Source organism: Sabethes cyaneus, chromosome 2, assembly GCF_943734655.1.
Source record: "Sabethes cyaneus chromosome 2, idSabCyanKW18_F2, whole genome shotgun sequence".
NCBI lineage: Eukaryota > Metazoa > Arthropoda > Insecta > Diptera > Culicidae > Sabethes > Sabethes cyaneus.
In genome coordinates, this window is record NC_071354.1 from 126111996 (window position 1) to 126129117 (window position 17122).

The 17122-nt window shown below is 38.9% G+C and overlaps 1 protein-coding gene across 1 annotated transcript in view; it reads left to right on the forward strand.

The window, feature by feature from the left end:
• Positions 1-17122, forward strand: part of LOC128738116 (dipeptidyl peptidase 4) — a gene marked incomplete at its 5' end in the record, with an annotated part of 707787 nt that overhangs the window by 592045 nt on the left and 98620 nt on the right. Inside the window, one exon of the mRNA XM_053832982.1 lies at positions 10679-10836. Within this exon, the coding sequence (XP_053688957.1) occupies positions 10679-10836 (158 nt within the window). The remainder of the gene's footprint in view (positions 1-10678; positions 10837-17122) is intronic.

A 17122-nucleotide genomic window follows, 5' to 3' on the forward strand; every position in this document is an offset into this window, starting at 1 on the left:
ACAGACAGACAGACAGACAGACAGACAGACAGACAGACAGACAGACAGACAGACAGACAGACAGACAGACAGACAGACAGACAGACAGACAGACAGACAGACAGACAGACAGACAGACAGACAGACAGACAGACAGACAGACAGACAGACAGACAGACAGACAGACAGACAGACAGACAGACAGACAGACAGACAGACAGACAGACAGACAGACAGACAGACAGACAGACAGACAGACAGACAGACAGACAGACAGACAGACAGACAGACAGACAGACAGACAGACAGACAGACAGACAGACAGACAGACAGACAGACAGACAGACAGACAGACAGACAGACAGACAGACAGACAGACAGACAGACAGACAGACAGACAGACAGACAGACAGACAGACAGACAGACAGACAGACAGACAGACAGACAGACAGACAGACAGACAGACAGACAGACAGACAGACAGACAGACAGACAGACAGACAGACAGACAGACAGACAGACAGACAGACAGACAGACAGACAGACAGACAGACAGACAGACAGACAGACAGACAGACAGACAGACAGACAGACAGACAGACAGACAGACAGACAGACAGACAGACAGACAGACAGACAGACAGACAGACAGACAGACAGACAGACAGACAGACAGACAGACAGACAGACAGACAGACAGACAGACAGACAGACAGACAGACAGACAGACAGACAGACAGACAGACAGACAGACAGACAGACAGACAGACAGACAGACAGACAGACAGACAGACAGACAGACAGACAGACAGACAGACAGACAGACAGACAGACAGACAGACAGACAGACAGACAGACAGACAGACAGACAGACAGACAGACAGACAGACAGACAGACAGACAGACAGACAGACAGACAGACAGACAGACAGACAGACAGACAGACAGACAGACAGACAGACAGACAGACAGACAGACAGACAGACAGACAGACAGACAGACAGACAGACAGACAGACAGACAGACAGACAGACAGACAGACAGACAGACAGACAGACAGACAGACAGACAGACAGACAGACAGACAGACAGACAGACAGACAGACAGACAGACAGACAGACAGACAGACAGACAGACAGACAGACAGACAGACAGACAGACAGACAGACAGACAGACAGACAGACAGACAGACAGACAGACAGACAGACAGACAGACAGACAGACAGACAGACAGACAGACAGACAGACAGACAGACAGACAGACAGACAGACAGACAGACAGACAGACAGACAGACAGACAGACAGACAGACAGACAGACAGACAGACAGACAGACAGACAGACAGACAGACAGACAGACAGACAGACAGACAGACAGACCCGTTAAAAACTATTAAAACGACTAGAGGAACACCGTGGTGGAACTCTCATCTCGCGGAAATAAAGAAACGATGCAGGAGAGCCTGGAATAGACGTCGGAGGGATGGCGTGGAGCCTTTCAAGCAGGCCCGGAAAGCCTATGCAAAGGCTCTACGATCTTCAGCACGCACGAGCTGGCACAGGTTCTGTAGCAACGTTTCCAGTTTCGGCGAGGCAAGTCGCCTTAATAAAATACTGTCCAAATCGAAAGATTATCAGGTAAATAACATTCGAAGTTCGAACGGGGAATACTGTTCGAATGACAATGAAATCCTGGAATGTCTCTTTTATAGTCACTTTCCGGGCTGTGTGGAACCTGAAGTTCGAAACGATCCAGAAATCGTTTTAGGTGGCTTAGACTCATGGGCTTTTGCTCGGAGACTTGTCACAACTGAAGCGATTGAGTGGGCCGTGAACAGCTTCTCTCCATACAAATCTCCTGGAGCAGATGGAATATACCCTATTCTACATCAAAAAGGATTCAAGTACTTCAAACACATTCTGAGAAGGATGTTTGTGTGTAGTATTGCTATTGGGTACATCCCAACTCAATGGCGTGAAATAACCATTAAGTATTTTCTTTTTAATTGATGTAAATCGGTGAAACTTTTAAACTTTCCTCTACGTTTCGTTTATTACGTTTCGGCCTACTTTATAGCTGTTCAGCCATCCTCAGATTTCTTAAAAATAAACAATCTTCAAAATTTACATGTTTAGGCAAAACAGAAATAGCTTACATATAAACAGTTCTTATAAAAAAGTGCAAAACTTTTGTTGTCCGCTGTTATTCTTTACGGCGACGCTGCCCGTGCCGTAAGTGGTTGTCTTCTGCTCTGTTCAAACTTTCTTAGTTTGTGCAGGGCGCCGTCATATGCGTTGGAGAAACTCAGAGCGTCCCGCTGTAAATTCACCGTTTTCCCCTCGCGCAGTTTTACATGTAGTGTTTCAGCGTTCAATCGTTTGGCTTCGTTGCTCTCTCGCTCTAAAATAGCTGTTTCAGAGAACTTGAAGACATGGCCCTGTTCCACTGCGTGCTGTGTGAGTCCAGTCATCGGCGATTTAGTCCGGATTGAGCTTTGGTGTTGCTGCAAACGTTTTTCAAGTGTTTGCGATGTTTGTCCTACATACACTTTGTCGCTACATCCACCACACGGTATGCTATATACCACGTTAGTTTGTTGCATTTTGGGGATCTTGTCTTTCAGCTTAGTGAAAATAGTGTCTTTCATTTTATTGCATGGTCTGTGCGACACTGTGACGTCATGCTTGCGCAATACTTTGGCCACTTTTTCACTTAAACATGGGATGTATGGGAGTTGTACTTTGTGGTTTTCTCTTCCCTGTCGGTGTTTTGAAGCGTGTTGTAGGGTAGATGCACTCTGTTTGCTAGTGTACGGTTTATCAGCTGATCGGGGTAGTTGTTTTTGCGTAGTGTATCTTTAGCCACTTGTATGCTCTCTTCTCTCTTTGCCGGATCAGTTAACTTTAGAGCACGATCAAAAAGCGCTGTGACTGTGTTTACTTTGTGCGCAAAGGGGCTCTCCGAGTAGAAGTCTAGATATCGGCCGTCTTTCTGCTTGGGATGCCAAGATTTTCCAATTTGGTTGTTTTTTCTCGATAGGGTTAGATCCAGAAATCTTAAGCACGATTCTGTTTCTTTTTCTACCGTGAATTGTATCGTGTCGTGTAGTTTATTGAATTCTTGGAGAACGATGTTTATTTCGTCCTCTTTTCCGACTAAAAAACAATCATCGACGTAGCGCTTGTAAAACTCAATCGAGATGTTTTTTTGGGTCAATGTGGCTAACGTAGTTTTTTCGAGCTTCTCCATTATGATGTTAGCGACAACTGGAGAGAGAGGCGATCCCATGGGTACACCCTGGACTTGGGAGAAAAATTTGTTGTTGTATTGAAAGAAAGATGCTTCCAATACTGTTTTCATTGCTGATTTAAAACTCTCCCACGGGATGGTTGTGTGGTTCCGCAAGTCATTCCATTTTTCTTCCACACATTGGTACACTTCGTCGGTTGGGATGTTGGTGTAGAGCGATACTACGTCTAAAGAGTACATTACGGTACCGTCTGGAATCCGCAGTTTAGATATTTCTTCGGCGAAATCAAAACTGTTGCGTACATGGTATTCCGTTTTTCCAACCAGGTGTTCCAGAATTCCCGCTAGATATTGTGCCATCCGGTACGTAGCTGATCCGATCGTCGATACCACTGGTCTAAGTGGTCTGTTAGTTTTATGAATTTTTGGCAAACCATAAATCCTGGGTGGTTGGCAGTTGAATATTTTTAGCCTGTTTTTAGTGTGCGTGTCGATATATTTATTCTCCCACCAATATTGTATGATGCTGTTCAGTTTTTTGAGTGTTCGGTTGGTCGGATTGTCCTTTAGTGGTTTGTAAGTGGCAGCATCATTCACCATAGTGGTCATTTTTTGCTGGTATTCCTGCGCAGATATCAAAACGATTTTATTTCCCTTATCGGCTTTTGTTACGTACAGATCCGAACAAACTAACGTGGTATATAGCATACCGTGTGGTGGATGTAGCGACAAAGTGTATGTAGGACAAACATCGCAAACACTTGAAAAACGTTTGCAGCAACACCAAAGCTCAATCCGGACTAAATCGTCGATGACTGGACTCACACAGCACGCAGTGGAACAGGGCCATGTCTTCAAGTTCTCTGAAACAGCTATTTTAGAGCGAGAGAACAACGAAGCCAAACGATTGAACGCTGAAACACTACATGTAAAACTGCGCGAGGGGAAAACGGTGAATTTACAGCGGGACGCTCTGAGTTTCTCCAACGCATATGACGGCGCCCTGCACAAACTAAGAAAGTTTGAACAGAGCAGAAGACAACCACTTACGGCACGGGCAGCGTCGCCGTAAAGAATAACAGCGGACAACAAAAGTTTTGCACTTTTTTATAAGAACTGTTTATATGTAAGCTATTTCTGTTTTGCCTAAACATGTAAATTTTGAAGATTGTTTATTTTTAAGAAATCTGAGGATGGCTGAACAGCTATAAAGTAGGCCGAAACGTAATAAACGAAACGTAGAGGAAAGTTTAAAAGTTTCACCGATTTACATCAATTAAAAAGAAAATACAAAGGAATACGGTGACCAAAACAATTGAAGCAATAACCATTAAGTTTATTCCTAAAGGTGGACGCGCGACATACGAGCAAGCAAAAAGTTTTAGACCAATCAGTCTAACGTCTTTCTTGCTTAAATCACTTGAGCGGATTGTTGATCACCACATCCGCGAAACAAGCTTAGTAGAAGTTCCTCTTCATTCAGCACAACATGCTTATCAAAGTGGCAAGTCTACAACCACTTTATTACATGATGTGGTGGATAAAATTGAGGTTGCTTTTTCACAAAAGGAATCTTGCTTAGGAACTTTTTTGGATATTGAAGGCGCGTTTGATAACGTATCTTTCGCTTCCATTTTGGAGGCTGCTCGTTATCATAATGTGCCTGCAATAATCATAAAGTGGATAGAACAAATGCTTAGTAACCGATTGCTTTTTTCGTCCTTACGGTAAGCAAGCATTTGGAAGCAAAGTGCTTGTCGATGTCCACAAGGTGGCGTTCTCTCGCCTCTTTTATGGAACCTTGTGGCGGATGGCCTATTGAGGAAACTCAATGGTCTAGGCTATCCGTCATATGGTTTTGCGGATGACTATCTCATCCTAGTAGTTGGAAAGTGCATAAGCACACTATTTGACTTAATGCAGCAGGCACTACGCGTCGTGGAAACGTGGTGCCAAGAAACTGCACTTTCGGTAAATCCGAGCAAAACATCTATCGTCTTATTTTCAAGACGTAGAAATACCAATGGAGCTCGCGCTCTGCGCTTTTACGATTCGGATGTTGATGTTGTGAACGAAGTGAAGTACGTGGGGTTGATTCTCAACTCCAAGCTTGACTGGTCCACAAATATTGATTCCCGAATTAAAAAAGCGTGCATGGCCTTTGGGCAATGTAGACGAGCAATTGGCAACTCTTGGGGGCTTAAACCCAAATACATACACTGGTTATACACGGTCGTTGTCAGACCAATATTGGCGTATGGTTGTCTTGTATGGTGGCAGAGAGGGGAAGTTGTGACTGTCCAGACAAAGCTAAACCATCTTCAAAGGATGTGTTTAATGGCAATGTCTGGTGCATTTACTACAACTCCTACTGCCGCCCTAGAAGCTATTTTCAATATTAAACCTCTACACTTCCACCTGAAGCAAGAGGCACTAATTTGTGCTTATCGACTACACGCGATTGGCCTTTGGCAGTCTGTGAACGGTTCCACTGGTCATACTCGATTGTGGTCGCAAATTGTTGCTGAGGACAAGTTTGCCCTTGCTCCTAGCGATGTAACGCTCATGCGTACTTTCCCGTATAGGACTTTCTCAAGTGACTTTCCTCCTAGAGAGGATTGGATGTCAGGCTACATGGAAAGGAAAATTTCCGACTATGTGGTCTGTTATACCGATGGTTCCTTGTACGAAGGTCGCGCGGGTGCTGGTGTTTACTGCCGTGAGCTGGAATTGGAGGAGTACTATTCGTTGGGTAGTTACTGCACCGTTTTTTAAGCTGAAATCTTTGCAATTATGTGCGGAGCTCAGCTTGCACTTCAGAAAGAACTGATAGGCAAGATTATCTACTTCTGTTCTGACAGTCAAGCCGCTATAAAAGCCCTTTGTGCGGCTAATTCTAAATCTAAAACAGTCATCGCCTGCCACACCCAATTAGAAGAACTAAGCATTCTAAATGCCGTTCATCTGGTTTGGGTTCCAGGCCATTCTGGTATAACCGGAAATGAATGGGCTGATGAACTAGCAAGATCTGGAGCAGAAAAGTCGGTTTTCGGACCGGAACCTGCTTTACCAATTGCGGCATGTTGGATAAAACAAAAGATTCGATCTTGGTTTTCATCTGAACATGTACGTTATTGGGAAAATCTTGAAACTTGTCGTCAAACGAAAAGTTTCATTGTTAAGCCTTGTGAGAAGGTTGCGAAATTTCTTTTGCAACACTCAAAGGTAAATTGCAGTATTCTTGTCAGATCACTGACTGGTCACTGCAGACTAAATTATCATATGGCTACGATTCAGCGAGCTGAATCGTTTCATTGTAATTTATGTGAATCCGACTACGGTACACCATATCACGTAATTTGCAACTGTCCTGCAGTAGCACAATTGCGTCATAGGATCTTTGGATCCTACGTCTTAAATGAATCGGATTTTAGGAAACTAAAATTACGAGACATTTTGATGTTTCTTACCGAAAGCGGTATTGAGCTATAAGCTCTTATTTATCATGAGTATACCTCCCAGGGGGTGTACTTTTGATAAGTTAACTACCAAGGATTGCAGTATCCCCTCGGGGGTACAAAGATCTCTCGGTATATATATGTTTGTGTTTGTCCAAATTCCTCATCCATCCCTTCCTATTCTTCCTGTTTTCCTTCCCGTCCTCATCAGGTAAATGATGACACGGGCAAGATGGGCAAGGCACAAATCTTCGACATGATTGTGAGGAACGTGATGCTCGAGCCAAAGATGCTGATACCTGATGCTGATACCTGATGCTGATAGTCCAGCGCCTCTATGGTTCAAAGGTACACGGAAACCAGCGAGCTGCTTATTTATACGGCCTGATGGCTCAAGATCCGCACTGGTATATAGAAGTTTACTTTGATAAAATTTCCGTAGAGTCGATTTGATGTAACTTCATATTGTTAGCCCCAGAGCGGTCGCGTTAAAAAAAGTTACGTAAGCGGTCGCGTCGTGTACTGAGTACACGGCGAATAATACTCCCTATATCTCAGGACTGGCATGAGATAGAAGGTTGCGGTTTTCGACAAAGTTGTTTATCTATTTAGGACGCATCTAGAAACGAACAATAAAGTTTGAGAACTGATTCGCTAGATGGCACAAATGCCGACCAAAATAAATGATTCTAGAATCTCGATATTAGAATCGCTAATATCTCGGGACGGAGAAGAGATAGAAGGTTGCTGTCTTTGGCAAAGTTGTTCATCTGGATGAGATCAATCTGACTGTGGACTATAACATTCGGAACTGATACGATAGATGGCGCTTATAACGATATTGATTTTTTTGACGTAGGACTACGTCTTTGTTTACTATACTGGGACTGGGTAGCACTTTGTGAAAACGAAAATAGAAGTGTAACGTTTGAATGAAAGATTTCAAATGCTAATAACTACTAAACTTCTGAACGAAACTGAACAATTTATATGTCGTTGGATATATAAAATGACCAGCAATTTTATAGGGGGGTTGGGGACCAATTTTAAGGAGGGCGTAAGAGGGGGGGCTCCCATACAAACGAAAGACAAATTTGCTCAAAACTCGAAAACTAATCAAGCAAATGGAACCAAATTGGGGATGTGGAGGTTTCAGAAGGTAGGATTTTTTTCTATGGTGTACTGAGACCCTTTCTCTTACTAAGAGGGGGGGGGGGCTCTCATACAAATGAAATTCAAATTTTCTCATAGCTCTAGAACTAATCAACCAAATGGAATCAAATTTAGTATGTGGTGGCTTCAGAAGGCAAGAATTTTTTTATGATGCATTGAGACCCCTTTCTCCTTTAAGAGGGGAGCTCCCATACAAATAATATACACATTTCCTCATAACTCGAGAACTAATCAAGCAAATGGAACCAAATTTGGCTTATGGGGGTTATTTGAGACATGATGGACATTATGATGGTTTGGCTCATACAAATAAAACAGATATTTTTGCGGATGAACCATATTTTCTGCTATGTAACATGCGGTAAGCTGTGGAGCAAAAGACAATGAATCGACGCCACTAACTTGCGTGCCTGTTGCCATTCATGTCAAAAGAGGGCATTCGAATGGCACGTCATATTTGCGATGAACGTGCTTTGGCTTTTAAATTCAATTAAACAATGGCACTAACAGATTATTATAAACATACAAATGCCAGAAATGCAGTTTACATTAGTCCTTGATCAAATGATCTGATATAGTCCTACGTAACCCTTTCGTACAACCCTTAGGGTTGTATACCTTGTAGTTTTTGGAATATCTCAGAGTCGTGACGAGATAGAATGTGACTGTGTTCTACAAAGTTATATGTTCGAACAAGGCACATTTGGTAATGCATAACAAAGTTTGAAACTGTCTCACTAGGTGGCGCAAGTGCACAAATTATAATCTTATGATGATGTCTCATGACCTTGATACGATAGAAGGTTGCGGGTTTTGACAGAGTTGTGTGTCTAGACAAGACGAATTTGAAAATGATCGGTTAAATTCGGAACTGTCCCGTTAGATGTCGCAGTTTTGCGATATCTCAGCTTATATCGAATAAACGGTAAAATAGCTTATATGGTCTGGAAAAGAAGACCAAAATGTTTGCAAATAGTATTCTCTTAGCGATTTTCCCAAAACAGAGTTTGTGAATCATAGACAATGTTGGCAAACTGAATAATGCGCATATCTCACCTAGAGATACATGATACTTATTCAACTTACCCAAGTAGCACACTTACGATACTTTTATTTATTTCAATTTATTAATGACACATTAGTTAGGTCGTCGGCATGATCAGGTGCTAGTGCAGCTTCATGTACCTATTTACTGGTTTTTGTATTGATTGCTGTTTCGCAAAGCAGTCAAGCAATCATTTCGTTCGTCGGTCCTGGAATACCGATCTGGCGACATGCTGTTTTAATTGCCACTCCATTTCTGATTTCCTGTAACCACTCATCAATTGCCTCCTCCGAGCGAGCCACTCTACACGGTTATGTTATATTTTGCATGATGTATTCCCTGATAAACAAAAAAATTTGAATAATAAAATGTTATAAATGTTCCTTTTGCTTAAAATACTTTACCAATTCAACCAGAAATCGATGAAATAGCATAGACGATTTTTCATTTCCACTGAATCTTATTAGGTAAACAAACTGCTGTCAAAAATTCCCAAAATTCCTGTTCCAAAATCAGGGGTGCCCAAAATCTGATGGTAAGAAAATTTTCACGACACAATTTGGACACTATTTTTTTGTGGTTTTCAATTAAAACCTTGAGAAGAAACCTTCAAAACCACGTAAAATACGTCTTTCAGAATAAAACTAACTGATTTCATCAATACGAATTCATTGAATTCAGCTATTAAAAGCAAACTGAAAATGTGTTGCAAACATCGCTTCCTCTTCACCTACGTCGGATTGTGAGCGGTGGATGGCAATACACTTTATGATTGTAAATTTTAGCTAAATAAAAGTAATTTAAAGTGATCCGAACATATTCAGGCTTAGAAAAGAATCCAAAGAATATTATTACGGTATCAAACCAATCGAATTTGGAGCTGCTACGTAGTAATGTGGCTAAATAAGTTGAAAGGGTCCAATTCATGTAGGGGTCCAAATCAAGTTGGTTACCCTAATTTTACTTTTAGAGTAGGAAAGAATTGATGTGCAAAGTTGCGTCAGTTCATTGACATAAAATTATTTTTTATCGTTTGGTTCCTGTACACAATTGGTGCATCATATAATTGTTAGCTGATAGCAGCTTAGAGCCTTGGTTATATTTTGAACTTGGAGAAGAAACGATGAATTCTAGTTGTTACTTCCAATATGGCGCGGCTTGCAGCACTCGTGAAATTGATAATTATCGTAATAGACAGGATGTACAAAGTAAGCTTGCATCTGTACGATGTTATTTTGTCTACTGCTATCTCCAGAAAAATTAAAATTGCGAAAAATTCTACGTGCTTTGAAACGGCAATTGAAGCTCGCTGACATGCTGCATTTTCGCCGAATAGCATTAAACGAAATTGGGAAGCAAAACATGCCTCCAGTATCTCTTGTTTTACTTCAAATATACTCAAAATATCTAAAAATAGTCGTTCGCGGTTTAAAATCAAATTTAAAATCACAAGGAACGCAAAATCAGAAAAATGTTGCAAGTAACCCCGTTTCCTGGGTAACTTGCAACACCCCTATTTTCGGTTCATTCTACAGATTCATTTAGTTAATATTTTTTCTCATAATCATAAATCAAAAGTACTGACCACTATACAAGCTTTGGCTACTTACACTTGGACCTAAACGGTACACTTCAAAAGTTATACCAAGTCAAAGTTCAACAGTGTTCCTAGTATCCCCGGGTGACGGTAATATTTGTAATGGCCTAATTTTATGTTATGATTTTTTCGCAATATAGTCACTAATAAGATATTTTTGCATTTCGTTTCAGGCATCTTCTTGACACATTAAAATTTTTGGATGAAACAAGAGTAGGTGTTTGGGGCTGGGGCTATGGCGGTTATGTTACTGCTATGATATTGGGATCACAGCAAAACGTATTTAAATGTGGAATTTCTGTTTCGCCTATTACGGACTGGCTATACTACAGTAAGAATTTGCAAATATAATATTTACATATACAGTAGAGTGTCCCAAAATAACACTATGTCAGAAAACCCGGGGGCTCACCCCTCAAATGATAGCTTAGGGTGTCACAACAAAACTTTTATATGACGTCAACATTGGTTGACGCGATTTAGGGGTCGCACATTTGAGTTTTATGAAAAAATTGCATTTTTATGGAGTAAATTCAAAAAAATATTTCTAGAAATGTTAAAGTAGGTGAAACAAGATACTTAACTATTTTTTTTGAAAAAGTTTAGGTGGCATGTCTGGAGTCATATTTGGTTACAAAAATTTATTGAATTCGGCAAAAATTTAAAATTTTCAAAATTTCATTTAAATAAACGTCAAAACAGGGTATCGAACAGTATCTCAGATTAGTGTAGCTATACTGTATAGATAGGAAATTTTATGACGAACAACTTTGCCGAAGAAAGTATGGACGTATGTTCAAATCTCGTTGAGGTATTTACGTTTTTCTGAAGGCGGAACAAAACATATTTTCGCAATTTTTAAATTTTAGCAGTTCCACGTGAAAAAGGTAAACGATAAAACTTGAACTTTTTATTCTAAACGTCACTTACATTTTTGATAAGAGGAGATATGCATCTTTTAAAGAATTTGGCACCATTTAGGCTGAAGAATCACTTTTGGAAAGGGCGTATTTATTTTATTAGGTACTCTGTTTGAGACATTGTATCCCCTGAAACTAGGTTTGCTCCAAACTGATGCCTAAGCGTGAGTTCTCGAAAATTGAGTTTTAAACATGAAAAAATAAAGACTGAAAAATTTTTTTTTACTATGTTCTAAAGTCAGGAAAAAATGTAAAATTAAAATTTTACAGGAAATGGCAACTTCGAATTTTTTTTTGCAGAAATAGTTTTGATTTGATGCATTTTGAGACTTTTTCTGAAATAGTGCAATATTTATCAAAGGAAATTTTAGAACGACTTTTACGAATATTTTGTAACCTGAGATTACCTGAGATGTAATTTGAATTTGAAGAACAACTTCTTATGTGCTTGACAACACAATGCTCAAAATAACAATTAGCTTCTAAATGCAGCCATATTTAGGATATTTAAAAAAAGTTTAATATATTTTATTTTTTATTCTAAACGTGCCCTTTTCATATGTTAACCGTATTATATTACCAAGTAATGAAATTGCTAGCAACTAGAATAAATATTACCTTTCAATTTGTTCGAATACATCTTGCTGATTCTACCATCTACTGATTGTACAAAAATAGTTTAAAAAAATTTCAGTGTTCATTTTTTTATTAATTTTCTACAACTCACGCTTAGGCATCATTTTGGAGTAACCTTAGATTCGGGAGAAACGGGTTTTTAAACATAGTACCTGTTAAAACAAATACGCCCTTATTAAATTTGATTCTTGAGCCTAAATGGTGCTAAATTCTGTGGAAGGTGCATATTTCTTCCCATCAAACACGTAGGTAACGTTTAGGTTAAATAGTTCAAGTTTCATCATTTACCTTTTTCACATAGAACTGCTAAAATTTAAAAATTGCGAAAATATGTTTTGTTTTGCCTTCAGAAAAACGTGAATACCTCAGCGAGATTTGAACATACGTCCATGCTTTCTTCGGCAAAGTTGTTCGTCATAAAATTTCCTATCTATACAGTATAGCTTCGTTACTCTGAGACACTGTTCGATACCCTGTTTTGACGTTTATTTAAATGAAATTTTGAAAATTTTAAATTTTTGCCGAATTCAATAAATTTTTGTAACCAAATATGACTCCAGACATGCCCCCATAACTTTTTTATGAATGTATCAGATCTCAATGATTGTGAAAAAACAGTTAAGTACCTTGTTTCACCTACTTTAACATTTCTAGAAATATTTTTTTGAATTTACTCCTGAAAAATGCCATTTTTTTCATAAAACTCAAATGTGCGACCCCTAAATCGCGTCAACCAATGTTGACGTCATATAAAAGTTTTGTTGTGACACCCTAAGCTGTCATTTGACGGGTGAGCCCCCGGGTTTTCTGACATATTGCTATTTTGGGACACTCTAATATACAGGGGTTAGACAAAATGATCGGGACAGGCAAAATTTTGATGAAATTCAAACGACTATAACTTTAACAAAATTGAACATTTTTAGATGAAACGAATTGCATTCGACGGGTAAATTTTCCTAGTATTTCAAAAATACTTCAAAATTTGCAATAGTCAGCGGACACCGGAGATATTCCGGGTTGTCTGGGGGTATGTCAAAAACTGATTTTTTTAATCACCTGTATCTTTTTCTGTCATGGAAATTAATTAATTTTCATATTTTATCCCAAAACTAGATTTCATTTCCAGTCTATTGGTCGAAAAAAAACGGAAATCCGATGAGAAACAACCGAGATATGGCCATTTTAGTGAAATCAGTTCTGGAAATGTTGCCAGTAATGTCTTACCTTTATGACCATTTTAAAACATGACCAAAACCATTCCAATATGGATATCAAACTTTAAAAATTTACGAGGGTTGAAAACTCTGAAGTTTGACACCCATATTGCCCGCCGAGGTACCTAGAACCTGCTGCAGGGTTGCCATGGCACGCTGCGCACCTGAAAATGCTTCCAGTGTCAATGGCACCTAAAACCTTAACGTTTGATGCTCATATTGACATGGTTTGCGGCATGTCCTAAACTGGCCAGGGCAATAGATGTTACTAGTGGTGATTTTACGTAAATGACCATAACTTGGCTGTTTCTCGTCGGATTTCCGTTCTTTTTCGACCAATCGACTAAAAATGAAATCTAGTTTTGGGATAAAATATGAATATGAATAAATTTGCACGACAGAAAAAGATAAAAGTGACGAACAAAATCAGCTTTTTGACATACCCCCAGATAACCCGGAATATCTCCAGTGTCCGCTGACCATTGCGAATCTTGAAATATTTTAGACAAACTAGAAAGATTTCCCCGTCGAATGCAATTACCTTTATCTAAAAATGTCCAATTTTGTGGAAGTTATGACCGTTTGAATTTCATCAAAATTTTGCCTGTCCCGAACATTTTGTCTAACCCCTGTACATATACTTATATACCATATAATATATACATATACATATATACAATATAATATATACATATACATATATATATACAGTGGACTCTCAGAAAAGTTAACTCTCTGAAAAGTTAATTGTCCAGAAAAGTTAAGCGAATATTCGCTCTTATGCAACGCTCTAAAAAGTTATTTTTTGCCCTAACTTTTCTGAGAGTTTGAATTTATTGGTTGTCCAAGCGTTCGTCCACACACGTGTGTTTACCCTTATCTTTATTGCTCATTTTTCGGTTTATTGCCGCCTTGCCACAGTTTCATACAGAGTCGCATCATAACTGAGATTAAATTTAACTTTTGTACCGGACATTTGCAACAATAGTTCAATATGAGCACATAGTCATTTCAGAATTATTGATAACATACTGAAAAGCGCAACCTCAGATTGAAGGAACAGCAAGGAACTAAAAATAAGCGCGACCATTATCAAAACGTAGTCGCAGACTATACGAAAAAAAAACAAAAGTAAACTAGTGTAACCGACTTTTTTAAACTTACTGAAAGGAACTAAGTATTATTTCATAAAGATCTTGCTACATATTTCTTTCCATTACAACTTCCAAATACATAAAAATGTGTATACTATATCCTGGAATGCATTTTTCGCTTTTGTATTTATCATTTTCAATGATTTTTAGGACTACTCGGAAAAGTTAATATTTCGGAAAAGTTAATCGATTCATTCCCCAATCGATTAACTTTTCCGAGAGTTCACTGTACTGCAATTCCATGTAACATATAGGGCAACGACACCAGATTTCGCCACTTTTATCGGCATAAAATTGAAAAACCCAGATTTACTGCCATGTAGTTGCATATGGGTCATTCCACGTCAAGTGTCCGAGTCACCTGTAATCGACCTTTTCGGATTTTCACCAAACTCGGCCAGATTGTTCGTTTTGGGTCAAGAAGCAAAAATCACAGGTTTGGTGCCGATTGGACTTTCCCTCGATTTTTGGGAACCCCCCCTTTTATTAGAAAAAGTATCATTTTCGTCAAATTCGCTTATTTTCTTTTGCTTATATCTTCGTAAATATTCAATTTAGAAAAAAACTCTATTGCACATTTTCAAGGAAAATCATCTGAGGAATCCGAAAAAAACATTAGTTTTTTGCGGCAGTGCTGCCAAATACTTTTATTTTCCATCTGAAAACTAAATTTGTATTTTTCTCTCAATGAGTACAATTTGATCTCAAAAATTTCAACACCATCGTGTTCCTCAGACTTTTTTACATAAGAGTCACTCAAAACCACGAGGTGTTCCGTCCCGTTCTCGAGATATAGCGTTTTGAAACAAACAATTCCCAATTTCTCATGTAAAACTGTAAACAAAATTAAATTTCCTAGCAATAAGCAAATAACAAAAGAAGCAAAATTCATTTGGGGTTAATCTAAAGCAACATTGCGCTGTTGTGGAAGCACATAAACAGTATATAATATAACAAAAGTTTGTTTTTGAGCGTCTTAGCAGAAAGTTGAGTAAAGGAAAATTTAAATATTCTGGAAGAACCAGAGAATATACTTCGGCGAATGCAACCGGCTGGGCAAATGAATTTTTTTCTAGACTTTGTACATTTATTTCTAATTTATAAACTTGCTTGCTGAATTTATACATAACTCGACAAAAATAGCATTAATGAGTTCTTTTACATAAGAATGTATCTCTATCTTTAAGTCACAAATAAGGAGATCCAGCGGCGTATTCAAGCAGTATATTGCGCCTACTTTGCCCGTCGCAAAACGCTGCGGTTTAGAAGCATAAAGGGCCAAACAGAATGCTGCGTCAACGAGTCCGTCAGCGTTATTCTGACAATGTTCCCATGGGTTTACTGTCAAATTGATACTGACGAATGCGTTAACGATGCATTCTGTTTGGGCCTTAAGCCGCCGTACGTACGTGACAAGTTGAACCACCACGGCTCTAAGCTGCTGATGACAACTAAGATCGTACAACCAGACCTGTACATTTTCCTGTGCTGCACAGCCGGCTGTGAAATTTCAAGCTTGAAAGTGTAGAACAAATTTTCTTCTGGGGAGTTTGAACCCCAAAATTACCCCCCCCCCCTCAAATTTGTTTGCTGCAGTAATTACAAGCAAGAATCTATACTGTCCATGGATTCATAGTTGACGTAAAAGTCAAAATGACCAAAATGTACTTATGTATGTAATATACATGCGCAATGCTCAAACAACATTTGTTTGTTCGCAAATATTCGAGAAATTTGGGAAAATAGAGCTACTCTGCATAGTTGACGTAACTCCCAGCATAATCATCTAGCATAGCAATCTGCTTTTCACGGGCTTTACGTCAATCTATGAAAACAGTCTGTTTATTCGCATAAACTGGCATATGCATTTTTTGAATACAATAAACGAGAAATGAATCACGAAACCTCAAATTAATTTTGTATCCATCAATTAAATTTATATCTGTTAAACACAATTCGGTTTTCTGAAACTGGTTATTTGGGATGTTAAATTACCCTCCGCGAACTAAATCAACGTCGTTAGGATGGAGTTTTCCAGATTCACCTTAATTGGCATCACTAATCACTACTTGTAAGCGACAAATACTTTGCGATCTGTACAGATGATGATAAACCTTATATCAAATCATGTTCATTGCTTGATTGCAATGAGAAACATAACAGACGATGTTTAGTTGTTCGGTTTAGTTGTATGCAATGCGTGCAAATCAAACAACATGTGTAACATAAGTGATATACGATTATTCTCTTCGTTGTTCAGAATACACTCAAATATTTTTTACATGTTTTACCTTTGTTATACTATATAACAAAGGTTTAGAAATTGGTCGAAAAACGCGAAATAGAACCAAGGCCCGGAGGGCCAATTGTCATATACCAATCGATAGGGTTCGACGAATTGAGCAATGTCTGTATGTGTGTGTGTGTGTGTATGCATGTGTGTGCAGCTCATTTTCAATCGCCTGTTTCTCGGAGATGGCTGAGCCGATTCATCCACTATTACTTTTGTTTGAAAGGTATTCATGCCTAGTATATTGTTTCGTGGTACAACGTTTCGTTTAAAAGTTATAGGCAAAAATGTGAAAACTACGTGACACGGTTTTTTCCGAAACTACCCAACCAATTTTAATGATCTTAGTATCAAATGAAAGCTCTTGCTATCGTTAAACTTTTTACAAAGTTTCATTGAA